At 38.5% G+C, this 26,644-nt stretch overlaps 2 protein-coding genes and 1 long non-coding RNA gene across 6 annotated transcripts in view; 1 reads left to right on the top strand and 2 right to left on the bottom strand.

Moving 5' to 3' along the window:
* Positions 1-468: 468 nt before the first annotated feature.
* LOC311436610 lies at positions 469-4,597 on the bottom strand. Its single transcript, XR_014692968.1, has 2 exons — positions 4,217-4,597; positions 469-2,542 (listed from the first exon to the last, which is right to left on the bottom strand). It is a non-coding gene; the product is annotated as an uncharacterized lncRNA (long non-coding RNA).
* Positions 4,598-4,717: 120 nt separating this feature from the next.
* On the top strand, positions 4,718-15,212 carry CENPU (centromere protein U). The gene is made up of 11 exons (XM_084518941.1): positions 4,718-4,915; positions 5,866-5,983; positions 6,988-7,093; positions 7,792-7,879; positions 8,961-9,036; positions 10,036-10,153; positions 10,557-10,635; positions 11,374-11,421; positions 12,850-12,911; positions 14,246-14,402; positions 14,926-15,212. The coding sequence occupies exons 1-11, from the start codon at positions 4,865-4,867 to the stop codon at positions 15,061-15,063; spliced, it is 1,041 nt and encodes a 346-aa protein (XP_084375067.1). The 5' UTR covers positions 4,718-4,864; the 3' UTR covers positions 15,064-15,212.
* PRIMPOL (primase and DNA directed polymerase) overlaps positions 15,155-26,644 on the bottom strand; it is a 17,164-nt gene continuing 5,674 nt past the window's right edge. For all 4 annotated transcript variants that reach the window (XM_084518937.1, XM_084518939.1, XM_084518938.1 and 1 more), the window contains 11 exons: positions 26,421-26,512; positions 25,349-25,490; positions 23,780-23,927; positions 21,088-21,378; positions 19,265-19,427; positions 18,068-18,159; positions 17,674-17,760; positions 17,471-17,579; positions 17,013-17,095; positions 16,884-16,930; positions 15,155-15,879 (listed from right to left, as the gene is read on the bottom strand). In XM_084518937.1, coding sequence (XP_084375063.1) covers positions 15,574-15,879; positions 16,884-16,930; positions 17,013-17,095; positions 17,471-17,579; positions 17,674-17,760; positions 18,068-18,159; positions 19,265-19,427; positions 21,088-21,378; positions 23,780-23,927; positions 25,349-25,490; positions 26,421-26,512 — 1,560 coding nt within the window. In that variant the 3' untranslated portion in view covers positions 15,155-15,573. The remainder of the gene's footprint in view (positions 15,880-16,883; positions 16,931-17,012; positions 17,096-17,470; positions 17,580-17,673; positions 17,761-18,067; positions 18,160-19,264; positions 19,428-21,087; positions 21,379-23,779; positions 23,928-25,348; positions 25,491-26,420; positions 26,513-26,644) is intronic.

Genomic DNA, 26,644 nt, shown 5'->3' with positions numbered 1-26,644 from the left:
AGGCACTGGGACAGGCTCCCCAGGGCCATGGGCATGGCACTGAGTCTGATGGAGTTCAAGATGTGCTTGGACAATGCTCTCAGACACAGGGTCTGATTTTTGGGTGGTCCTGTGTGGAGCCAGGAGTTGGACTTGATGATCCTTGTGGGTCCCTTCCAACTCAGGATATTCTGCGGTTCTTACACAGTAATTGTGTGGCAGAGATTAGGAATTCCAAGTTTTAAGCCTGAATCCTACTTTCTTGGCAGCAAGCAATATTGTTGTATGTTTGGAATTGATTTTGTGCAGACTGTGGCTATTTTTTCACCTCAGATTTTAGGCTTTGTAGAAATGATCCCATTTGCTCACTTTTCTAGATAGGAAATTAGAGCCAAGCGATGCCTGGCCCCGTAAGTGTATGTATACAGTCACAGTTTATGAAGCTGCTCTATGTTATAAGTGTCTGTGACGAATAACCAATTCAGAGTATTATTTATCAGAACAGAATTTATTTGAGCAACTGGTCAAGCAGGCAAAAGCGCTGGGCGGCTGGGGAGTCTCCGCTCCGCCAACAGCACACACTCACCCCCGCCAGAGCCCCCTTTTCTTGCCAGTGGTTCCGGGTTGGTGTAGCACATCCTGGTTCTCTCTGCGGTTGTGCATCCAGTTGCTAGGGGGTTGTCACGGGCTCTCTGGTGGTCGCGGAGATGAAGGTCATAGTCTTCCTCTGTATTGTAGGTTGAGGGCCTGCTGGCTGGTGCATGCGCAGGATGTGCCAAGGGTCATCCTTTCCTTTGGGCATTCCAGTCACTGCAGTTGTTAGCTTACAGCAGGAAGTCACCACAATTGTTTGCTCGGCAGGATGTTGCAGATATGCCAGTTATCCAAGGTGACAGGTTAAAACAGCTTATCTGGTTACCCCACCAGTTTGATAGACAAATTCTTTATACAGCCTTTATTACAACCCTCCCCTTTTTGTTTTTACCATTTTGTTCATCAATCATCAAACTAGGCAATGGTTTCCTGGGCTAGGGAGAGGATGGGAGTTTCTCTATTAATAACTTCATCATCCTCTAGGTGTTGACTGCTGTTGACTCCTTTCACTTGGTATCATAAGTAGCTTGCATTACTTTCCAAAGAGGGTTCTCCTCAACCATACCTGTAGGTGGGGTTATGGCACTATTTATATGTTATTTTCAGCCCGGCTTGGTGTGTTTGTTGGGCCCGAAGGGGGTAGTGCCTTTATCTTTGGCCCATTAATGACCCTGTTAGGACCGACCCCTTGAGGAGGGCTCTCTACCCTCTCCTTTTTTATAAAAACTAGCCCTCCTCTATCGGCTCCAGGTTCCCAGAACCTTACACCCCAGATCCTCCCTACCAACCATCCTAGATCTTGAGGTTGTAATACTGTAACCCTCAGAGATTTACAAGTTCCAGCGTTATTTACGCTACCGTCATAACTGTAAGTGGGCTCACGGCAACCATCTGGTATCCAAGTAACATTGAGGTACCTATCAGGAGGGTGACTCCACCATCCCGGAGTAGCTATGGTTTCACAGCCCCAGTATGGGCAAAAGTAGTACTCTGTACGGTTACAGTAACTTTTTCCTGGGTTTGAGCTAGGACACCAATAGGTAGCCTTCGCATTTGAAGCCCCCCAGGAGTATTGTCTCTGGGGACTACACAGGTGGTGTTCTGTATTTCCTCCGTATCCTAGTATTGTCCCGAGTAATTCACAATTGGTTATATCGAAAGAAGGTGAGCCTGCTGTAACACTAGTTTTGAGTATCTTCGAGTCATCCCAACTACCCAGGGTCCACTTGTAAGGCCAGTGAGGGCTCTCTTCTCCCTTTGTTACATCTAACCGGATTATTAGGAGTCCCATTACCCATACAAACAAAGTTAAACTCGAGAGAAACAGAGGGGCCCTGCTTTTACTACGGGTATCCCGGGGGTTTTGGTGGGCACTGTGTCTCTTACCCTGGTTGCTTCCTGCTGCATGTGGGAGCTGTTGGGGAGGTGGTATTTCACAGGGCCTCATGGACTGCTTCTGGAGGTGGCTCACCAACCTTGATCCCCACAGCATTACGCCTCTGCCTCCTCCGTCTACTCTTTTGCTTAGAGCAATGGAGTGTGTTGTCTTCTTGGCAGCAGCCGTATTCTTCAGGGGAACCTCCTCCTTCTTTTAGCCCACTTGATTTGTATGCTTTCCCCCCCCAGCTCCACACCTTATCTCGACCGCTGTTATCTGTGGCCTGTTCAGAGGATCTCAACCTTTGCTGGGCAGGGCCTGCTTCACGGCTTTCCCAGTGACCCCCCCCTCTTTTTACACTTACCCCTGAGATGGGATACCCGTAGGAGCAATGAACCCTCTGCCCTCCCTTACAGAACAAAAAGGGTTATATGCGGTGGCTTCACTCATGCTTCACTCATCAGTCTTCCTCTGGAAGGTGACTTTCAGGTTGTCAGGGCTCCCAGTTGCCTCCCAGTGAGGATCTCGAACGGGTCCTTTTTATCCTGCTAGCGTGAGTCCAACCTCGTTCTGCCGTTCGAACCGCAGTGTCTGTGGTAAGCAACACAAGAAAGGGTCCCTCCCAATGAGGGATCAGGGAGTACTCTTTTCAGGCATTAATCAATACTCTGTCCCCTGGCTTGATCCTGTGTATTGCTATATCTAAGGGTGGTCTTTGTACTACTAATCCCTTCTTTATTAGTTCTCATATTCGCTTCATTAACTCAATGATGTACTCTTGCAGCACCTTCTCTTCTACCTTTGGGTGCTCGGCTGGTATTTCCAAGTTGTAAGGCATCCCGTACAACATTTCAAAAGGGGAAATACCTGTTTCTGTCCGGGGTTGTGTCCTCAGATTTAATAAGGCGATTGGAAGACATTTTACCCAGTTCATCTTAGTTTCAATCATCAATTTGGTCAATTGTTTCTTAATTTCCCCATTCATTCTTTCTACCTTCCCCGAACTTTGTGGGTGCCACGGGGTATGATATTCCCATCTCGTCCCCAAGGGATCCAAGACTTCTCTGATAATCTTGGAGGTGAAGTGTGGTCCTCTGTCTGAGTCTATTACAGCTATATTCCCGTACCTTGGCACAATGTTTTCTAATAATATCTTTAAGACTGTCTGTGCTGTGGCTCGAGCCACCAGGAAGGCTTCTCCAAAGTGAGTGAGATGATCCACTAAAACTAAAAGGTATTTATACTTCCCGACCTTTGGAAGCTCTGTGAAATCGACCCGTATCTTTTCAAAGTATCTTTTCAAATGGTCTCTTTGCTAGCCCCCGTCCTCCTGGTACCTTTTCTCTGAGTTGTTGTTTATTAACCCTTTGGCATGTCAAGCATTCTCCCACCATCTTTTTAGCAATTTCATAAATCCCAATACACATATATTTGGTCCCAAAGTGGTCCACAAGTGCCTGTACTCCCCCGTGGGTCTGCCTGTGGAATTCTTTCATTATCCTCCACGCCATGCCTTCAGGAATAACCTCCCTCCCATCAGGGAGTGCCCACTTCCCCTCTTTTTCAATAATCCCCATTTGTTGTAGTTTCTCTACCTCTTTTACCTCCAAGGTGTTCCCATCTATTATGGCATAACATGAATTTCGTTTCCCATTTATTACCCTCGAAGATCCATCTACAAATAATTTCTCCCCATTCGGTAATTCCTCTTCCTCCAAGTCTTCCCTTATTTTGGTCTGGGATTCAATTAATCGGACACAATCATGTGTCAATTCTTCACTTGGTTCCCCATGTAAAAATTGAGCTGGATTCTGTAAACTAGTCGTTTTGAGTTCTAATTTGGGGGAATGTATCAATATACCTTCATACTTCAATAGTCTAACATCAGTAATCCACTCCTCTGCTTTCTGTTGTAACGCCCCTCTGATGGTATGAGGTGTATGTACCTCTAATTCTCCCCCCAGGGTGACTTCTCCAGCTTCCTCGACTAAGAGGGCCGTAGCTACTGTAGCCTGAAAGCAGGTGGGCCAACCTCTACTCACTGGGTCCAACAATTCTGAAAAGAAACCTATGGGCTACGGTGGGGGAGGAGGAATAGGATCTGGTCCTGGGGCGGGGGGGATATAAGGAGGAGGGGATAGAGAGAGGGAGCTCCTCGGGACTCTCAGTTTTTTCCTAGAGCTCGTTTCCCTTAAGGTAAACACGTGGGTCCTGGTATCTGATCTTATCCATAAACCTTACCAGTAAACGCTTACCAATACTTACTCAGTCCTGAGTCTTCGTTCGGATCTTCGTGCACAAGAATTAGGGAGTACAGCGGGATTCTTCTGTCTGCTTACCCAAATTTAGGGTTCAGTGTACGGGATTTGGACTGGGGAGCAGCCACCCGAGGAGCACGCGGAGATGGTGCACCCGCCTCGTGCTCGGATCCCAGCCCAAACGGACCTGTGTCCGAGTCACGGCGCCTCGCTGCTACAAGTGCCTGTGACAAACCCCAATCACCGATAGAGCACTATTGATCAGAACAGAACTCACTGGAGCAAGCGGCCAGGCATGCAGAGCAGCGCTGGGCGGCAGCGGAGTCTCCGCCCCACCAACGGCGCGCATCCACCCCGCCGGAGCCCCGCTTTATTGCCGAGTGGTTCCGGGTTGACAAGCGCATCCACCGGGTCCTACAGAGGGGTGGGAGGGCGAGCACCCCACAGCCCCAGCGGGGCGCTGCAGCCGCCCTCCCCTCCCCTCCCCTCCCCTCCTCCCTCCCCCTTCCGCAGGCGGCCATGCCCGGCCCGCCTTTGAATCGCGGCGGGAAGGCGGCGGCGGCCGTTGGAGGCCGTGAGGGACGGGGGGCGGCTGCCTGAGGGGCGGGCAGGCTTAGCTGCGGTTGCGTATTTAGGAGACCACGCTTCAGAGTAAATGTCCTCCAAGAAAAAGCTGAAGAGACATCGCTCCAGAGATGAATTCAAGGTAATCTTCTCCATTTTAAACTTAAATTAAACAATAAATTATTCGTTGTTTTACTGTGCTTTTACGTCACTGATTGCGGAGGCGGGTATATGTATGTTAACGCAGGGCTTTCCTTGCATAGGTGTTGGGAGCTTTGCTGTGGGACCACAAATTAGTACGGGTCGTGCAGGCTTGGTACAAGCTGTAAAGTCTTGTGTTTGTTTTGTTTTGTTTTGTTTGTTGTTGTTTTTTGTTTGTTTGTTTTGATTTTTGATTTTTTAATTTTTTTCTTTAGGAGTAGTACATTGTCAGGCAAAATGAACCACTGACTTTCAAATAGGCAAAAATTTGAAAACAACTTAGTAAAAAAAAACAACAAAAAACAGCTTAAAGAGGAAATAGCTGATGTGTTCAGTAGCGTAAAACCCGTGAGGTGTTGCTCAGTAAATTTAGAAGCTTGTGAAGTCAGTGTTTTCTTCTAATTCCTTCTCAAGGTACACAAATTAGTGAGGAAGCTTACTCCCATATTTACAGTGTGAGTAGCACACTTGAAAATATTTCCTAAAGTAATGCCATTCTCTCCTGTCTTTCCGTTGTCCGGAAGTGTCTGTATGGTGCTTGGCTTGCATGTTCCATCTTTTATAAGAAGTTACACTTTGAAAAGTGAAAATGAAAGTCATTTCCAAATCGAAAGCTAAAATGAAAGTCATATACACTTGGTTTTGTAAATACAAACTACGGTATAGCATAAAATAGCTGTGTATGCTAGTTTCATACCATCACTTCTCTTAGGGAAAATAAAACAGCTTGAGGAAAAAAGTGCATGCTTCAAGTGCTTTATATCATAGCTTAGAAGTCACTACTGGTTAAACGTACTTTTAGTCAAAAGTTCTTGAAATTCATTGTCATATTCAATCTGCAATATGATAAGAAGTTTGGATGAGCTACCTATTAATTTCATATGCTTCCAGAAAGACAAAAGCAGCTCCGGTCCTCGTTGGAAATTACTTCCACCCGAGGAACCAGATGTCTCAAGGATATTGAAGGTGGCTGGAGCAAATCAGGTTGAAGAGCTTGACGATTCATTTGGTTAGTATGAATTTAAACGTATGATTTTAATGAACTAACCACATGTAAACACTGAAATATTTTTTCCCTAGGAAAAGGTACTGTTTCTTTGCTAACAGAAACTGTGGGCAGGAGACAGGGCAGAGAGAGTTTTTGTTTGTTTGTTTGTTTTTAGGGGGAGATGTTATGTTCTGTCATTTAGGAAGTAAATAGAATAATGTAGTGATATATGCCAAGTAAAATTTGATGGTAAAATACTGGCTATTCAAGTTTTATAGTGTGAATAGTAGAATTTCATGCAATATAGTGGTGCAATCATGTAAGAACTTATATTTTAAAAGGGAAGTTCAGTTTCTTAAGTTATTCTTTGTTAAATTACACAAATTATGAAGTGAAATTGTTAAAGAGAATATACATGGCAGCAAGCTCAGAAGTTCACAGAGATCTTGTTCTGCTGTTTTCAAACATAAGTCCACCACTAAATCATTTCCCTAAGCTCCACGTCCCCATGTTTCTTAAATTCCTCCAGGGATAGGAACTCTACTGCCTCCCTGGGCAGCCTGTTCCAAAGCCTAACCTCCCTTTCTGTGAAGAAACTCTTCCTGCAATCTGATCTAAACCTCCCCTGTGCAAGCTGAGGCCATTGCCTCGTGTCCTGTCACTTGTCGCACTTGATGCCCTCCTCGCTGCAGCCTCCTTTCAGGTACTTGCAAAGCATGATGAGGTCTCCCCTCAGCTTCCTTTTCTCCAGATTAAATAGCCCCAGTTCCTTCAGTTGCTCCTCATGTCTTGTTTTCTAGTTCCTACCAATAGCAGGTAGGCGAGTATAGAAACTCTGATGCTTTGACTATTCGAAGATTAGAAAAAATGTGTATAATACTTTTAACAAGACTTCATTTGCATAAGTGAGCAGGCCACAAAAATTTTAACTGAATGCTGAATGGCAGGCAATGCTGATATACCCATGATCTTTGCCTCAACAGATGGGAACAGTTTTCATACAGCTTATTTTCCGTTATTCACAGATCACCCTTTGCACAGTACTGCTGTGGATGCTTATGGAGAGGAACATTCGGAAAGCGAGTCACTTAGTCATGTTTCAGCTCCACAAACCAAAAACACAGGAAGAAGGTCTGGTGAAAAAATAATTGCCACCGTTTGTTTGTTTATTTTAGATTAAATCTTTTGTTTGTCAGGTTTCACTAACTGCTTATTAAAAAGATACCTAAAATCTCCCAGATGAGAAACCAAGAGTGAGTAATATCCAGGAACATTAAAAAATGGGAGAATGAGCTAGCGTCTGCCTTGTATAAGTAGTGCACTGATTTAAGTAGTTACTATAGCTCTTTTTTTTTTTTTAATGAAAGGATGGCTTTGTGAGGTGTAAATTAGTCATCTAAATCCTGGTGTCTTTAAGAAGGGAAAAATAAGACAATAATAGTGCTTGTATGAGACTGTGTATTTCTTCATGTTTTTGTTTTTTTTTTCCCCTCAGCCCTCTGACCCCCCAAAGGAATATTTTTCTATTCCTGCTAAAATATACCAAATATTAATTTTGTGTCTATTTCAAAGTTTCTCCCTGATAGAACATGTTTGTCTCAGTCATCTGTTAGAAATGGGTTTCTAAATTGTTGCGAGGTTTGCTGTTGATGGATAAAGATTCTGTTCCCTTTATATACCACTTGAAATTTTAATGTAGTTATGTAGGGGAAGCTGAAAGGGACAGCAGTACGTGTTACCCAAACCCTCAGATTTTGTTGTTTGTATATAGAATATCATTTTTCTCAGTATGTAGTTGGCTTACATGTGGATTTTTTTTTTTTCCCTAGTAAACAAATGCACTTGAAACTGTCTGAGGGTGACGTTGACAAATCCAACTCAGATGATTCTACAGATGAGCCCCTTAAGGAGAATATGGTATGGAGAGCATTGCATGAGTATATCAGTCAAATCATTTTTAACTTGATGCCATGCTTGCATTGGATAATGGTGCGGAAGGAAGACCTTTCATTTGCTTTTTAGTACTTAACTGTATGCCAGATAATTAGTCCTCTTAATATTCCTGTGAGATAGCCAAGTGTTAAGTGAAATGCTTAAACCTACATGGTCATTTCAATGGAGAATATAATGGCTGGGGTCCTGTAGTCCGTTTTATTTGCTCGTTTGGCAATATGTTGTTGTTTTTTTCTTTTAAATGAGTATATTTACATCTGGAATATATGTTTTTAAAGAATGCCATACTACTTGGTATACAAATCAGTATAGTTCAGTATAGAAGAACATATTTATGAGAGAATTTATTTTTTCATTGATAAAATTAATTTTGAATATATATTGGAATTAGACAAAAACGATTGATATTGAATGAGTGTTTTTCCGTGCTTAGGCTGTAATTAATGTAAAATGATTTTGGCCAGCTTAGCTTCTGGATCTACTGAGTAAGAGTTAACTACTTTGGGAAAGTAGGCCTGTGATAGAAGAAGCAATGCAGTAGTTTGTCTAAAAGCTTTTTACCTACTGAAGTTCATTGGAATTGTTGAAATTTGTGTTGTAAATCTCAGGACATAATGTTAGTCTTCTATCAGTGAACTGCACATAAGCAGCACTGTTGTTGAATACTTCCTGTGATATGACAGTAATTGTAAGTAGAGAAGGAATTGGGACAGATGTAGGTGAAAAGGAAGGTAAGGAGGAGCTGTTGGACAGAGAACTGTTGATACTGGTGCCTATGCTGAACTGAGGGGCCTTAGGCTCCTTAAAATGACCAATGTCTGATGTGTCACTTGGTTAGTGCAGCCAAGTAGCTGCTCTCCCTGCGCAGTGTAATCAGTGTGCTGTGACTCTGGTGAAACAGACCTCAGTAAACGGTACCTAGTATTTCTTGACTGAAACATCACTAAAAATGCTTTCCTGAATTCTACCTGATTGCTGTCTCTCAGAATTTTAAATGAGTGCACCTAAGTTCTATTTCAAAATTAATCTGCTTTGTGTATCACAGAAAGCTCCGAGTACTGCTCAACTCCAGTTGAAAAAGAAGAAACTACCTTCAGAGGAGAGCACACCAGCCTCTTCTGGTAAAGCAGACCTTTCAAAACACTTGCGTAGTTATATCTCATTCAAAATTATTATTTTTCCTTAACTTGGCAGTCTCTAACTTCTGATATGTAGTGGCATACTGCTTTGGGAGGTTGTAATTTTAATGCTGGTCTAAACACTCATTAGCAAAGGATAAATTGAGGGGCTGGTGTGCCACACAGTTCTGATCCTGCTGGGTTGCATCCCTGGACTTGCCTATTACTGGAGCATAGGTGTGTGTCACCCTTTGCAGGCAGCCTGGCTTCCTCTGGGGGAAGCTTGGATCCATACTCCAGTATGTCCCTTTGTTTTGGTGCCTGGAGCACCAGATTGTGGGGCACAACTTGGAGTAACCCTGATTTACAGCAGAGACACAACTGTTAGTGTGAAGACCCTTGAGACAGGGAGCTTCAAGATTGTGGCATTTTTTTGGTATGTGGAGAAACTGTTTCTCAGGTGTCATCTTGCTTCCTTCAAATTGTACCCCATTACATTCAGGTAAATCTAGATTTACATTTGGAGTGCATGAAGTTTCTGTGGAATTAGTGGTTAATATTACTGCAAAGTTTTAAAGAAATATATTTGCATATACCTTTTTTAAGCATATATGGTAGCAATACAAATATGATATAACAATTCATGATTCTTTGAGCAATGCAGGTTGCCCAAACCTGAGGCGTAGTTTTTACAGCTCAGACAGCTACATCACTGGGTAGTTTATCAGTTAGAGTAATGATGTTCTCCTGGACTTCTTTGAACTGATGAAGAATAAGAAATAAGATGTGTATGAATGCTCATTCAAATTTTAAAGTGTACTCAGATAAATATATATAGTTGTTCAGCCTAAAACATGAAATAATTAATACTTCTGCTTTTCCAAGATTCATATTAAAATATTTATAACTCTTTGATAATTTATTTTAATGTGGGCATAATAACGTCTGTTTCAGAGCATGTACCTGAACTGTGTAATGCTTATCTTTATTCTGTTGTTTCAGTTAATAGCCCATGTTCTGTAGAGGTTTGGTGTCCCAAAGATCTGAAAAGATCTTCCAGAGATATTACAGAACTGGACGTTGTTCTGGCTGAATTTGAAAAGATAACGGCAAATTACAGGTAAATATTCTACTTTCCTTTGGCTGAATACTCAAAGTCTTATAAACAAATTACCTACTTTTTTTTTGCTAATAGACTTTCCCTTGGTAATGCAGTATAGCTTAGTTAACGTTCTGATGTAATTTTAATGATTGTTAGGCTTCTGTGATACAAGTACTATTTATATGCGATCTTAAGGGAGTGGTCTCCAGGAATTTGATATTTTTCCAAACAGAAGAGCAACACTTCTCAGCTGTTTTCCAATGTAGAATTTAGGTTATTGCTAGAATATGAAAGGCCCACAGTTGCTTGTGCTGATAGCTATTTAGCATTGGGGTTTATTTGTATTCAAAAGAATGCTTTTGGATGTGATTTCCCCTTTACTAAACCAAGTGGGTTGTGTTTTATCCCCTGACTTCTGCAGACAAAGCATAGAATCAGGAATTTGCAGAAAAGCTGTCAATGGCTTCTGTTCTGCTTTCAAGGACCAAATCACTGATCTTGTAAGTATACAGTAAAATAAATAAATAAATATTTGTGGTAATGATTTTAGAGCTGTGCATTACATTGTATATCACGTAGTAAAACTGGAGAGCTGCATAACTTGAAGAAGCAAACAATTATGGAAGACATTGTTTTAAGAGCTCCTGGACCGGATTTTTACAGTGTCTCAGCTCCCTGGTGTGTAGTAGCCTGACTGAAGCCTCTACCATAGCTTATGAAAAACAATCCTTTTTAGTTAACAGTGTGACCCTAACTGTCAAAAATTATTAGCTTGGAAGACTCAGAATTCTTCTCGCTAATTGCAACTTGTAAAATAAACTCAAACTCTGTTGTGAGAAGTAAAATGGATGAATACTAAAACTATAGTTCTAAGTGATTCATTAGCATAAACAAGTTTTAAAATGAGGAAATTTATACATTTATATAAAAGTTATGGAAAAATTGGGATAGGTAGCATTACACTAATTGGTACCAGCAGTATTACGTGGGCTAACTGGTGCAAGATGACTAACATTGTGTAGCAGTCTTCCTCTGGTATGAAGAGGGGGGAGAGAATTGATAATAATTGATATTAGAATTGATATTGTAATATTCCTTTGAGCAGCTGTTTTATTAAATAGCTTTTTATGTTATTACCAAGTAATTTTTTAAAATTAATTCTTGCAACCATATTTTTAGGAGGATAGAGGTGAAATCCATATCCATCATCAATTTGTAATGCTTCTTTTCCTCCACAGATAACAGAAGTCCAAGAATTAAAGAACGTGAAGAAAAAAAATGCTAAGGTAAATATCTGAAAGACAGGCTATCACTGAAATGTACAGCATACAGATGTGGGTGTTGAAATTTCAGGAAGCCGACTGAAAGAAATAAAATAATTCACAAAAAGAAGTGCACTGTTCTACAGAACCAACTGCACAAACAGAGGATAGGGCACCACCAGCGTATGGATTGCACACTGCATATATTTACTGATGTAACAAGAATGAAAACACATTAGGATGTGTAAGTATTTATGCATGAGAATTACTCTTATTTTTTTTGAGCAAGCACTGGTGAGGCCCCTGGGGAACCAATTAAATATTGGAAGTTCACCTTCAAGAAACACAGATGAATATAAAATCCAGAAGAGAACAGCAAAGATTGGTGAAAACAGAATTAGATTGTTTATTTTAAAGGAGAGTAGTCTTAAGGGAGATGCATTCCCTAAAGACATGCAAGTTTTTATTCAGAGGAGGCATTTCCTCTGTTCATTTAGGCTTGAAATGCAGCAAGAGAAATACAGACTGTAGGAGAAACTAGTGCGGGAGCAGAAAATACTGGAGTGGTTTCCTCAGGAGAGAGGGTGATGCCCCATAGCAGAGAGATTTAAGAGCAGGTTAAGCCCTATCTTCCAGAGACATACTTTTAGGTACACTTGATCTCTCTTGTGAGAAGTGGCTGTAAAGCTCTCTGCCTTCAAACCTGGTAATCAGAAGCATGAAAGAGCAATTGGAACAAGCACAGAAGATTGAAATTTGTTGTCTATTTCTTGATATTGCTTTGTTTTTAATTATTAAACAATTTAACCTACTTAGCAACCACATACAGTGCACACACCTCTTCAGCAACCTTTTTGATGACTAAATAGCTTCTAACAATTGAAGTAAATGGAAAGCTTATTCTGTCAGGCAGCAATTAATGTGCTGAAGATGAGAAGTCCTAAAAGTCCTGTTAATTTGAGATGAAACAGTACGCTATTTTGTAAAATGAAAATTTTAATGTGCATCTGGCATTCACAGCTACTTAGCTTCCTTTTTTGTATCTTATACGCTTGTTTAAACTTAGGTTTATAGTTACTAAATTGAAATATTTTGTGAGACATAAAAGAAAAAAGGATATAGTTATACTTAATTCCATAGTTATGGCAGTCATACTGAACATATGTTTGTATTCGTCTGTATTCTTAAACAAAGAAACCTGCTGGAGTTCAGCATGTTTGAGTTCAAATCCTCACAACTTCTTTTCTACACTTGCAAAGCCAGTGTTCCTCAGGAGACGTTTTGGATGGGGATGAGAGTTTAGCACTGTAAAGCTATTTAAGGTCTGGTATCTTCCACACCTTGAACTAGAAACATGAAACCTCAAAGAAAAAAACAGTCAATGACATTTGAGTTGTTTGCCTGTGAAGTTAGTGAAACAGGTTCAAAGACTTTCTTCGTTATTTGTTACAGGTAGTGGCAGACATCAAAAAGAAAAGGCAGCGACTGATGCAAGTCAGAGAAGAGCTAATTGGGTATGTTTCTAATAATATACAGTATGTTTTTGTGCAATAATAGCCTGAAAAACTGAAGGAGGCTAGTAGTTCATAAAAATCAAAGAAAAAAATGTTACTTTCACTTCAGAGTTATTTTGATGAAACTAATTCTGTTCTGTATTGCTTTCTCTTCTTACAAAAGCTCAGGATAACCTCACCTTTCCGTGGTTCAGTTGCCTAGAGTATTTCTTCGAAGTTCTCTTATGTAATTGTGGTCACCGGGGCACTATTTCAGACAGTATGTTTATAAGAAAAACACTAACGTTATAATTGGAATTGCAAAGGTAATGAAGCAAAACTTACAGAGGCGGTACAGAGTTTGTTTTTGAGGGTAAGAGAATTATTCATCACATTGCATTTTAGCATGGATGCCTCCGAATACATGGATTGCTACTGTCTCACAGAGCCACACAGTTCCCCTTCTACAAGGTGGCATTAATCTTAAATACCATTTAGATACAAAACAGAGAAAGCTAAAAAAAAAAAATATTTTCTTTAGAAAAATCATTACACTTCCCCAAACCCAATTAGATAGGAGGATAAAATTTATACTGAAGCTGCATATACCATGCATGCCAAGTCTATAGGGACCTGCATAGACATGGATCCACAAAGGCACATGAAAAGCCCTTTCTCTGTGGTCACGTGAGCCTTTTTATTTTTGCAGTACTGAGGACAAACTTCTCTGAAAGAAATAAAGGCATCCCTCAGCCTGGGTTTAACCCCTCACACACAGACTGAAAGCTACCTTCATGTTTCTTGTGTTTTAATCATTTGATCATTCTGTAAAAGTTTGTTTTTGTTTGCTTGTTTGTTTGTTTTCTGGAGCTTAAATGAAAATGGCATTTTGTGTTCTGTTTTTGGAGTGCTAATCATGCTTTGAACACCATCTAATAGATGGAGCCCCTCAGCTTGCTTAGGCAGAGGAGTATCTAGTTTGTGGATCCTGAGTGTGCTTCAGCATAAGCACCGAATGCCTCAGCCTGCAGGCTGGTGTCTGCAGAAGCACACAGCATAGTTATGGAACTTCACTGGTTTTTGGGTTTAAGTGCTTAAGGAAGATTGGCTATATTGTCAGACTTGACAGTAAGACTTGGAAAAAGGTGTTTTTTGTTGTTGTATTTTTTTGTGGATTTGGACCTGTGGTCTAGTTTAAATAATATACTACTTTTTCTATTTACAGTATGTTCTACTAACCTATACTTCTTATTTCTGACCTACCTTTCCTTAAGTCGTCTTCAGAGGAAATAGATTCACAATCAGTCATGAAATAAATATTCTGATGTAGTCATCAAAGCATTGATCTTTTTCAGAGCCGAATCACAACTGGTAGAACTACAGAGAGAATGCGCTGAGGTACAGGAGAGGAAGTCTTCCTTGACACAAGCACTTCAATTCCTTACTGATTTGAAGGAACTACAGCAGGACTACTTGAATTACAGAGAAGAAAACCCAAGAGAAAAAGTGGTGGTGAGTACACATTTTTGCATGTGTTTCTAAACTGTTCTGGATCAGCTCCCCCCCCATTTTTTTTTTTTTTCTCTGGAACTGACAAGTATTTCTATTAATGATTAGCCGACATTAAATAGCAGAGTTTTGTTACCTGTTTTTGTGGAACCAGCTTGAGAATCACTACTGTAACTGCAGTCCAGCGTCTCACTCATGTTGGAAACAGGTTATTTCAGAGAAATTCTGATACCTGATTCTGTGTCCAGGAATTTGAAGGACATAAACATAAGTGTTATCCTCAGGTCTAGCTTTGTTTTCTTTTTAAATAGAAACTGAAGAAAGATTAACAGTGAGAACCAAGTAATGAACTTCAATTGCTTCGATTAAAGATTATCTAAACTTGGCTGTTCTTCACTTTTGCAAGTCACATTGCACGATTTCAGGCAGAGGAATAATAAATAAGTCATATGTGTATCTGTATTTATTTTTTTCCTCCAAGAATTAAAAATGTTAATCTGTAATGTTATTTCCTTAACAACAACAGTATGGAACTTCCAGCCTACCTGCTCTGCTGGTGGAATCACGGAGAATTCTAGGAGCAGAAAGACACTTTCAGAATATTAATAGGAAACTGGAGGATGCTCTGGACCTACAAAGAGGGAAGTTATCAAAGAAAGATTAAGTGCTTTTTAACATTTTTAATCTTGGGTTATTTAAGTAACATGATCTTGAAAACAACATACTGTTTAAAAAGAGAACACGGGAACTTTGGATGGACCTAGTGATAAACACTTTTTATTAAATTTGTATTTGAAATAAATAATTTCCTCCCATTTCTGGAAGTGAAGAAATGTATTATTTGTCATATCAGTAAAAGCTGGACCAACAGCTAACAAAATAGAAACCACACAGCAGTAAGTCTTAGAAGTGCTAAACTCCTTGAAGCAGCCTTCATGAAGAACGTTCAGGCCAGTATTCTCCAGCCCCAGCGTAACCCTGTGTCCTCTCTTCATGCCTCTAAGATTATCCGGTTATAAGGATGCTTTTAGTTCTTTGTCAGTTCTTTGTTTAACAGCTCTCAAAGAGCGCTTTTGAGCTACAGCACAGTATCTTTCACAGAAGGCATGTGATACACATGTTGTATTAAAGCAAGCTTTGTTGCTACTAGTCTGTTTGTCAGCCAAGTTTCTGATTAGCTGTCATCTTTGTTGGAAATGTTTTGTGTCCTTAAAGTTTCCAAAAGAATTTCATCAGGAATGTCTTCCATGCTGTAATCCAGACTGTCATTTGCAGCTTCTGCTAACTCCACATCTTCAGTAGCTTCTACCAAACAGGCATCATCGCTTGCATTGTCCCACTCGGTGTCTGTTACCTGGAAGTCTTGAGACATGCTTTCTTCAAGAGATACTGAGCTTTTTGACAAATCTGCAGGGTTAGAATGGGGTTTTACTTTTTCTTCTGTGTTCCCCCATTCATCCATAACCATATAATCTTCTTCCTTTTAGAAACATAACATATTATTTATTACACACTAAAATGTTTTCCATATTTCTAAGTGAAACTAGTGCTGAACTCTTGCAATTGTCACGTATAATGAATACTATAGAAAGCTGGCTAACAAGACTTCCCAGCAAGTTAATTTATAGCCACATTACCTATGGAAACCTGTTTCAGTAGAAAAAGGAACTTACTGTTTTGCCAGCAAACTAAAAATAGTCTAGTGTACAAAGATTTTTTAAAATTATACAAGGTTAAAACGTATTTTAGTGTCTATCTAAAGATAGTGTAATGGCTTGAAAATGCATTTAAATTACACTTGCTGTGATATAAAGGTAATAGCTATTGATGTTTTGCCTAAGTACAGCTTGATGTGCCATTCTACAGTCTGAAATTTAAAAGTGCAGTTGCAACACTGTCAACTCTTAATACCCACTGAGTGGGTATAAAACTTAGGTACAGTGCTTAGAATCTAGGTCAGCATCAGGTCAGTTCAAATATTCTGCCCCTAGGGGTAAACCTAACTGCTTTTAGACACTGAAATGCACTTAAGTAAACCTCAAATTTGAGGGTCACTGACTTAAACTTGACTTTGAGGGAATTTTGACTGCCACAAGTGTTCTAGGAACACTTATATTTTAGCTGACCCAGTATGAAGTCAAATGTGCACAGCAGAGGTTTACTTAGGCTGTTTTTTCATGCTATGCCTATTGTGGGCTTGCAGATTTTACACTGGGAACTGCTGGTCCCAGAGTAAAACAGAAGAAAATCTTTAGTCCCAGGTGAAGTTAGGCTATTCTAGTAATCTAGCTTTCTCTGGGTTAGATCTGCTGCTGGAGAACTTACAAATGAATATATGGAGATACCACAACAGCAGAGCTGCTGTGTGGAGCTACTCTATGCTAGTGTAATTACTGTATGGAGCTTAACAAAACTACCTGAGGTAGCAGGGATTTTCAATGACTTGTTGATATGACAAGATGTGGATAAGACAAAAGCACATACCTCTTTGAAGAGAGAAGGCAGACATATCCCAGGTGGTAATGGAAAGCCTAAATCAAAGAGAAGGTGTTTAATTAAAGTTAAGATTCAAAAAAGTATTAAGTATAATTGCTTTGAAAACAAGATACATACTTTGTGATCTGAAGTTTTTTTCCCTACAGACTGGATCGTGGCACTTCTGATACCACACTTCCTTCTTTAGATCTACCAGAATCCTATGAATGAAATACTTTTGTTTTTAGTAACAGTATGTGAAGAAAATAAATATGTACAATATGAAACTCTGATGCTAAACGAAGAGATTTTGTTTGTCCCCAAACTATGGATATTGTTTCATACATAGTCTGTCATTTTTCCAGTACGCTTCAGGCTTATCTCTAAAGTCAAGATCTTGTACCACAATAAATTTAGAAAAAATAGAACATAAAAAGCACTGTACACCCAGAGTAAGATAGCAGTAATTGTAACAGGTGATGATTCTATCCATAAGAACTTTTCAGTGTTTGTATAGAATTACAATTGAGCAGGAAAATAAACAAAGCTGTTCTAAACTGAACTTAGAGTGAATACCGAACAGTTACAGAACATACATTATGTTGTTACTTTTGTGGGCTCTTCCAATATTTTCACACCACCGGTAACCAGAAATATCATACACAAGTATTTCCTCCAGAGAAAAATAACTCCATTGCCTTATCCCTGTGTGGGAAAAAAAATATATATATATAAATAAATAAAGGTTAAAAACTACAGCTGCAGACTATTTGTTTGTAAATAGTAACATGGTTTTTACCTCCTTGTACTCCGTCTTTATTAACCAAAGAACGAACAAAATAATCGATTTCTGGATATGGTGAATCCTGATAACCTTCCATGGACTCTGTTAAAACAAAAGCCACACATTCATCCTGGTTTTGTAGTTTTAATGTAATTCTAACATGCTGTTATGTGATATATAGGCCATAGACACGATTCACACCAGGTCCTTAAATAAAAGCTGGGACCAAGAGGGGACCATCTGTGGCATTGAAGCACTGCAGAGCACCCATCAGGACATCCCTATGCTGCCTCCTGCAGAAGCGCAGCAGGAGAAAAGCCCTCATACAAGCCATCGGGTGTGTAAGTCACAGCACATCTAACTTAAACACACTTCCCCCGGCCCATCCAGCAGAAAAGGCTTGTAGTACCTCTACTGCTTCTGGTTTTACTGTTTAAAAAAGCAGACGTTCTTCTCTCTTCTGAAAAGCTAGAAGACAGAACTCTTGTGTCATCCTCAGAGCTGAAAAAGAGGGAAGGCAAAGGAAGATGTGTGATTCTTACAGCACAGCACAGTATGGCATAACAACATCTAACGCAGCATGCTACGACAACAAAGCAGCTGAGGGTAGCAGCCTCCAGAGAAGCCCGTCTCGCCTCATCCACACTGTGATCCAGTCAGTATGCTGCTACCTCACAGCCCCGCAGCGCCTTCTCGCAGTTTCCTCTGACCATACAGCAGAGGGCAGGATTTCCTCCTGCAAACAAGCAAAACTTTCCTGGCAAAAATCCCAGGAGCCAGCCATTTAAAGACTCCTGCTCCACACTCTTAAAGTGTTTGCTGTAGATGCAATATTTAAACAATATATACCCTTTGAAAGGTTTCAACCTCTTTTTTTTTTTTTCTTTTTTTTTTTTTCTCCCTATCTGCATTGAACTGCTTTTTCTTTCCATACTGCTACCTGCAAGCCAGCTGATTACAGAAGGCTAAACTCAACACAGCAGAATTTCTCACCCACATTTACGGCAGACTCAGCTGATACCTGTCATATGAATACACTACGTTATGCATGCTGTCAGGTTACTAGCACCAGTTCAGGAAAATGAACATTTTCTAAAAACTGTAGTCATAAAAAATAAGTTTTAAGAAAAATACTATATGGAGAGATGTACCATTTTAACCTTTCTGCTGCAGTGATGACTAATTACAGTAATTACATCTTAAGCCCCAGGTCAGTACAAAGGAAAATATATAGAGATAAGAAAACTGAGGTTATTCTATGAGACCATCACCAACTTGAGGAGGTATCTGTAACATATGAGAAATCTGGTGCACAAGTAAACGTACAAAAATCCTTTTTACTTTTAACAGACTTTGCGTGTTTAAAGGTAGGTTAAAGAAGAAAATTGAGTCCCAATTTTTTTTTTCTCCTAAAGCAAAACAATTCTACTGGAAACTCCTAAGTTACACTGTAACAATGTTCCTGGTTATTACCAGGAATACCTGGTAACCATTACCAGGTTAATACCTGGTTATTGGTATCAGTTATTCCTAACTGCTGGGGGAGAAAAATCACTGAAATACATATTTAAAAATATTTAAAACTCTGCTGGAACTAAATCATTACCTAATATTGCAGACCAAAGAAGACAGAAAATATGCTTCTTCCAAGGACACATTCTCTTTGCAAGTAGGGACAAACTTATTATCCTCTGCTATTGTCAGAATCACGTTTTTTCCTGCTTTTGATGATTTATACATCCGTAAATTTCTGTTCTTTGTATAAACTCCTAGAGGAAAACAAATATTTCACAACATAACTGTACTGGTAAGGATTTAAGGTACTTAGTGCTTGTAAATTAAACAATTTTTCTTAGACCCAACTAAGGGCCTCGGGAATGGACATAAACTATTACTGATTTCTGCTCACCTCCCACAGAAGAAATGCCAGGGCTGTGCAAACATGGACATTTTTCATAGTACAGATTTAAAACACCCAATACATCTAGGTCAGCATCACTCTGATGTTAGCATTGCTAAAGGTTTATCTTCAGTATTAAAAAAAATATCGCACTTTCACAATAACTTTGTGAAATACAACTAAGCTGAAAAAACTACAAAGTTATTTTAATCCGAAATGACATCACATCCATCAAACTTCCTGTTTTCTGCATAGCAGACACTGCTTGTCTGAAGTGTGCAGGAAAGCCTATCAGGGAAATTTAATTCCAGTCTCAAAAACAAACAAACTAAAAGTATAGTAAACATTGCCTAATCTGTCCCAGAATTTATTGGAGCACTGGGTGCTTTATTTCTAGACTTTATTTCTATTTATTTCTATTTATTTCTTAATTTTCTTGAAGATAAAGGAACTAAAATGAGTCAACACGGTCACATCGCTGTCTGTGCCTGCGCCCTCAGTTACTCAGTAACTCAGTACCCCAGCTATTTTGATGTTAGACTTCCAGTTTTGTGGTAATGTGGGTAGCATAAATAGTGATGGTTTAATTTGGGGGGACTAATATCAAATACCTAACAGGTGAATTGACAACAATGGTTTGTTTTTCTTTAATTTCCATTCACTAATATGCTTGATGGAATTTTGAACAGTAGATGCAGAAAGTAATCCTGAGTCGGTGATGGAGAAGCCTGATAAAAGGCCAACTTTGGGACTACATTACCACAAATCAGACATACTCAAGAGGTCAGCAATCAAAATGATCCTGTACTCCACGAGAAGAATTTGAAGTAATGCAGGTTCTACAGAGAAATCTAAAGAAAAACATGATAATCAGTCTTCAGGTACATAAATCACTGCTGTAGGAAAGTGTGCTAAGATATTTTCACTTCACTAAGGGCAAAAGGCAGAGAATTCAGATAGTGTTGGAGGAGGGTGGAACTTTCAAACTTTAGTTTGACCAAGGGTGTTGTGAGATTTTTAACATTTTAATTCCATGAATAGGCAAAGAACAACTAGGGCATGAAGTGCCCAGCCCTAATTTCTATTATTCTATCATCAAAACCAAACAACTGCCATTCCAAACAGCGGAAGAAGCCTCAAATTCATGTGTGAATTGGTACAAAAGACCACACCTTTAAGACTTGTTCTGTAATCAAGCAGCTTCTAATTCAACTGAAATAATTAGAATGCAATATATGCCATCCCCTTTTAATCAAAATAGGTGCACCAAGTCCTTAGGAATGAAATTAGAGTTGTGTGGCAAGAGTTTCTTCCAAATTCTGAATAAAATTAAATGTAGTAATATAAAGTTCCAAGGGCAAAGAATCTAAGGCTCCTGTAAGTACAGCATTTATGACCGCTGTTTCAGCATGTGTTGTATTTGAATTAAACTCTGAACGTAGGCACAACATGCAATCTGTAATCAAATATTAAAGAACATATCATTTCTTAACTTTTGCTGCATCCTAAACAAGCTTAAAAGCATTTACCTAGATCCACAAAAAGTTGCTTGTCTCCTTCTTTATCATTTACTATTAGAAAGGAAAATTCAGAATTTTCTCCATGGTTTGATGTTTCTACTTCCTTTGTTTGGTGAGCAATGGCTGGCCAACCTTTGGAAGCATCTTCAGCTGCTGTGGGGTTTGTAAGAGAACCATCTACTTCAACTGTGGGTGAAGAACACTGGAAAACACGTTCTGCTCCTTCTTCTGGAACCACAGCAGCAGCATTACTCTCCATCAGCCTTATGGCAGGCTGCAAAATGGTTCTCACAAAGTTACCTTAAAAACAAAACAAAACAGATAACTCTATGAGTCAAGAAAGAACTTAATAGTTCCTGTGCAAACATTTTCAGAACAGCCAAGATGGAACTGGTTGTAGTTGCTTGTGTTTTCTTTCCCCTCTGGGATTTTTTTTTTTTAAACCTTTTAGACCAGCCCAGTACACAATCTTTTTCTGGCTAGTAAACAAGAAACCCATGCTTGGCAAGAATTTATACCTTTTTTTTTTTTTTTTTTTTCTCCACCAGAAGAAAATAAACAATTCTGTGTGTATTAATTGTGACATATGGCCACAATCTTCCCATCTGCAATTTCACTACTGGGAACAGAGAGAACTGAGAAATTAGTTGGGTTGGTAATAACTTCATTAGAAATAAAGGTAAAAAAGTGAAACAGAAATGCATAGGCTGTCAGTGCAGTTTCCCTAGCAAAACCTCTGAACCAAATTCAATCTCAGTTAAAAGTCCAAAAATGAAACAAAAGTCTTTTGTGGCTTTCAGACAATTTCTCCTACCCATCCTGACACCTGCACCATTGCAGTTATACATGTAGACTCTGACAGACAAGATCTCAATTTTAAGCCATCATTTTGTGCATGACTGCTGACAAAATGCTTATGAAACAAGATTATTGAAGACGTGATTGTTGATCTTCCAGAATGACCAACACCACAATGATGAATTTAAAAACCATTGAATGTTTCTGAAAAATATATTAGCTTGTAAGTTAAATATTAGACAAAAATCTTCATGTCACATCAAGGAATATATAGTTCATAAACATTCTATGAAGTTACTTCATGAAATTGTCTGCATTTTTAGATATATACTAAAGTATTTTGCACACAGAATAAAGCTAAGCTTAAAGCCAGGTGTGTCAAACAGGTTACTAAAACACCCCAATAAAAGTCTCAACTGTATTATTTGTTACTGATATCATACACAAATTTAACTGACGTATCACAATTATAAAATGGATTTGTACCATGACTTCAACGTTTGTTAAAAAGGCAAAGGCAGAACATGCATACACAATCTAAAGACATTCTTTAGTCTGATAGTAAACACGTCAAATTCACTTAACAGTGGAGACACAAAACACTTAGCTAATGGACTAGAATAAATAGTTCAAGCTTCTGCTGAAAGAACTGACTAACACAATTTAGCTATCGGGATCATAGGCTAAAATTGCTGTCATACCAAATTATTTATCATCCATATATTACCTAGGAGTTTTCTAGTGGCACAGGAGTTAAAGACCATACTTCTGAAATACAAATTGGAATGATACTATACAAGTCTTTTGTGTTCATAGCTGTCGCTACAGTGTCACGTAACAAACACTTCCGTTATAGGGACACAGATTGCACTGCTCCTAAGAATGAAAAATAGTTTTTTAACATTAAAAAAATAGTTCTGAGAAATCCTGTTGTCTTTGTGTTGAAGGATCTGAATTTTGCCTTGGGTTTATGTTCAGGCCATGAACTTTGTCTGTATATTACAAATATTATGGGGGGAAAAAAATGTACATGCACACAGACCTACAAGATCCAGCCTCTCCTTACAGTTTGTTTTACTCCTCCAGTTGCTCATGTTGACAAGACCTTTCATAGATGATTTCTCAGAACAACACATACGTGTTGACCCCACACCCTTTGATTCAACAGTACATGTGTTATCCACACAGAATGACTAGACACAATCCAAAAGAAAGAGTAAGATTTTCCTTAATGCTTTGCGGGGCTAGAAAGAAACCTGGAACACAACTAAAAGCAAAGAGCCCATCTTCCAGTATTTCAAAAGTATGTTTAAAACACCTGTGAAGTATGGAGGTATTATTATACTTATTTTACAAATGTAGCGATGACAATTCTGAACTGGTAATTTCTTGTGCTGGAGTTACTCTATGCCATCAAATCCCAACTTACATCAACAACTAAAACTGCTTTCAGCTTTCTCTGAACCATGTTTACAAGTACTCGTGGCTTGAAGCCTTCTTTGTCCTGACTTTCTGACCCTGTGCAGAGCACAAACCAGCTGTATTTAGAGCCAATAATCTTAACTTTACTTGTTAAGATTTACACAAATCTGAAAATTAATCAATTACTGTACAAAAATCTTCCAGCCAAAAACCAGTCTTGCCAGCAGTTTCGCAAATAAACCACAGAGACATGAAAAAGTTATGTTGTAGAAATGCAAATAATAATTATAGAAAAAGGAAGTAGAAGATGAGTTGAGGAATGTGAGGCTTAATTACATAGAAATAGTCATTTTTGCTGGGAATACGTGGTTGTTTTCACATGTAATTCAATTAAAACAAATATTCAAATGTAAGATGGCACTGTGAAAAGTCAAAACCTCACCTTTTATTTCTAGTTTATAAGTGAAAAGAACACACTTACCAACATGAATATTATCTTTAAATACAGTCTTGTGGGGTAGGAATATTAAGTGTCGACTAAATTTTTCATCAGTACTGGAATCTAAATTCAAGACGTCTTTGGCTGAACAGTTAACATCATAAAGTTCTTTCAACTTTTGGCTGACAAGCTGAAAATTATATAAACATTCATTAGGCTGTTTTCTTTAGCATTTGTAACAGTACTGTCTATAAAACCTAAAACAAATGCAGAGTCTACATTTTTTAAATCTTTTTTTTTTTTTTTCATTTTGATACAAGTAATTCAAATTAACTCACAATATGCCAATTTTTAAAGAAAATTGACATATATTGTATCTTCTGAATTGAGCAAATCACTGAATATAGTAACAGTGATGGGGTAAGCAGCTTTTCAGGTCAAGGTCTAATGTAGTGGCTCTATCCCTATCTTTCTCCCCCCCAACAAAGCGGTTCACACCCACAGTGCCATTAATTCTAAGGCAAGCTTACCTAATATCTAAGGTAGAGGCTAAATAGAAGAGTGAACTAGCATACCAACACTTTATATCAGAAGACCCAATGAACAGTAAACAAGCAGAAAACAACAGAAGTCCAGCTCTAAAAACCTGCTATAAGCTAAACGTCATTACTCATGTTTAGGACTGGGATTCAGAACCTGGGGGTCTGGAAGTTTATGACTATAGCATCTCATTTCCTCCCTAACCAGCAAATCCAAAGATCTCTACCTAACTCTAGGAGTATCTAGATTTGAGAACTGATCCATAACAGAGTAAAACCCTCCAGATTCTTTACCAGCTAAGCATTATTTATGTAGAAGTAACCTTATTCATCTTACTCTTTCTGTTCTAGTTAGAGACACCAGATGTCTCACAAATAAATGGCCACTGACAAAGAGATTTTGTTGGAACAGAAGACATTCTTCTAAAAACCTGTGTTATTTTCCATCTCTGACATATTGCAGTTGCAATGTCTTGTTTTCCAGCTGAATTTGCAATAGGATAGAAATTTGCACTACTTAATAAAATTTATAATTAGCAAACATATTTAACTTTAGGTGTCAAAATTGATGACTACAGTCACCTCCTGCTCTCTACATCGTAATTATATCAACTGTAATGAAATTCCATCTGAAGGTGTCTTAACGTTAGGAGGAATTGATCTAAGCCTTGATATATGATTGCACCTGTTAGAAAAGGAAATGATTTGCAGAATATTCAAATAAAACTTTTATTGATACTATTCTGAAGAATAACTAAACACTCCTTCAGTTTGACAGCTTTGAAGTGGCAGAGCACATAAAACAATCTGCAAACAAACTCACCATAACAGTAAACCTCCAGTGAATACAAGCATTCCAACAACCATCATGCTCTAGTATTTCCTTTTGTATAAAGCAGGCAACTTACGCTTTAATTAAAACAGTACTTTTCACTTCGTTAAAAATGCCCACTGACTCTATAATCCTCTTTAATTTTACTACAATAATCAAGATAAGGCGGTAAATACTTTGGTTTTATATTAAACCAACAACAAATTCAAATTAGTCTACAACATGACTGTGCCATTTTACCTCGATTAACTTTGCAACCATACTCTTGCCGTCTGCACCAGGATTTGCTGCTTTGTAAAACTCCAAATCAAAATAAAGTTTGCAAGCATCTTTTTCAGGAATCACCTCATAGCAATGCATAAGACTTGTTTTATAACCTTGGCTAAGGAAAAACAAAAACAAATTATGACTTCTCATGATAAGCATTATTCATACCTATCAACTGCAAACACCAACTCACACGTACTACACAATGTTTTATCTCTTAGTCAGGCACTCGCATTAAAACCAGTAACAGCTCCATAGTGCTTTGAAAAAATTATAACTAATATTTGCTTGGTCTAAAATTTAAGTTTGGAAAGTGTTCCCTCTATCCCCACCCCCAAAGTCTTACAATATCAACAGAAATGGTTTGGGGAATTTAAATAATGATGTAAACAACAGGAAAAAAAATGGAAAAAAAAAAACACCAACCAATGTTATCAGTCCTAAGTCTTAAGCACAAAAAATAAGATTACATAGAATTATTTTTATTTTTTTTGTCAACTAAATTAAGAATTAAGAAAGCTTAATCTTCTTTTCAAATCGAGAAAAAAAATCAAGTCTACAGTTCATACAAACATTGACTGTTACATTTGTTTTACTTCAAAACCAGGTATTTTATTGTAAAACAAAAATTGGAAAAAACATTCAGCAAATTTTCAATACCTGAAACTGCACCATGCAAAGGCATAAAATGGTAATTGGACATTTATATTAATATCTATTTAAGTTGATATATGACTAATCACAGAAATACGTTTGCATCATTTGTTGACATGATCCCCTGAGGAAAGCTGACAGTAAAAGCAGATCTACTGCTATTAGATTTAAGTTCAGTAGATGGGGTCCTTAATTCACAGGAAATAATGGCAGTCTGCAGCTCAAAAGAAAGTTGAAAACCACTGTAGAATAGATTGGATTGGCATTATTAAGACTTTCTCTATGGCCAAGATCAAACCTTGGCCATAGCACAGCCCTTTACAGCTGTGCTACTCTGAGCAAGACTGACCTATCCCCCAGCAAGGTATAGCATACATTTTCAAATACTTACACGTAATAAAACCAAAGCTCTTTGTATGTTGTCACGAGGTAAAACCTCTGTCCATTTTTTGTGTTCTTTTCCAAGGCAAATACATGAACGTCCTTTGTAAAGAAAAACATTGAAGGTTTGGTTGTTTTTTTTTGTTTGTTTGTTTTTTAAATTACTATTCAGAAAACTAATTAAACTCTTCAGAAGTTCCTATATCCATTCATTTCTTTGGTCAAAGTTTAGTT

The sequence above is a fragment of the Aythya ferina genome (assembly GCF_964211825.1).
Source record: "Aythya ferina genome assembly, chromosome: 4".
Lineage (NCBI taxonomy): Eukaryota > Metazoa > Chordata > Aves > Anseriformes > Anatidae > Aythya > Aythya ferina.
This window is presented reverse-complemented; position numbering and strand designations above follow the sequence as displayed.

Coding starts and splice junctions, on each gene's coding strand:
- CENPU (XM_084518941.1), top strand. CDS start 4,865: ATGTCCTCCAAGAAAAAGCTGAAGAGACATCGCTCCAGAGATGAATTC. Junction 5,984..6,987: donor AGAGCTTGACGATTCATTTG/GTTAGTATGAAT, acceptor CGTTATTCACAG/ATCACCCTTTGCACAGTACT. Junction 9,037..10,035: donor GAGCACACCAGCCTCTTCTG/GTAAAGCAGACC, acceptor CTGTTGTTTCAG/TTAATAGCCCATGTTCTGTA.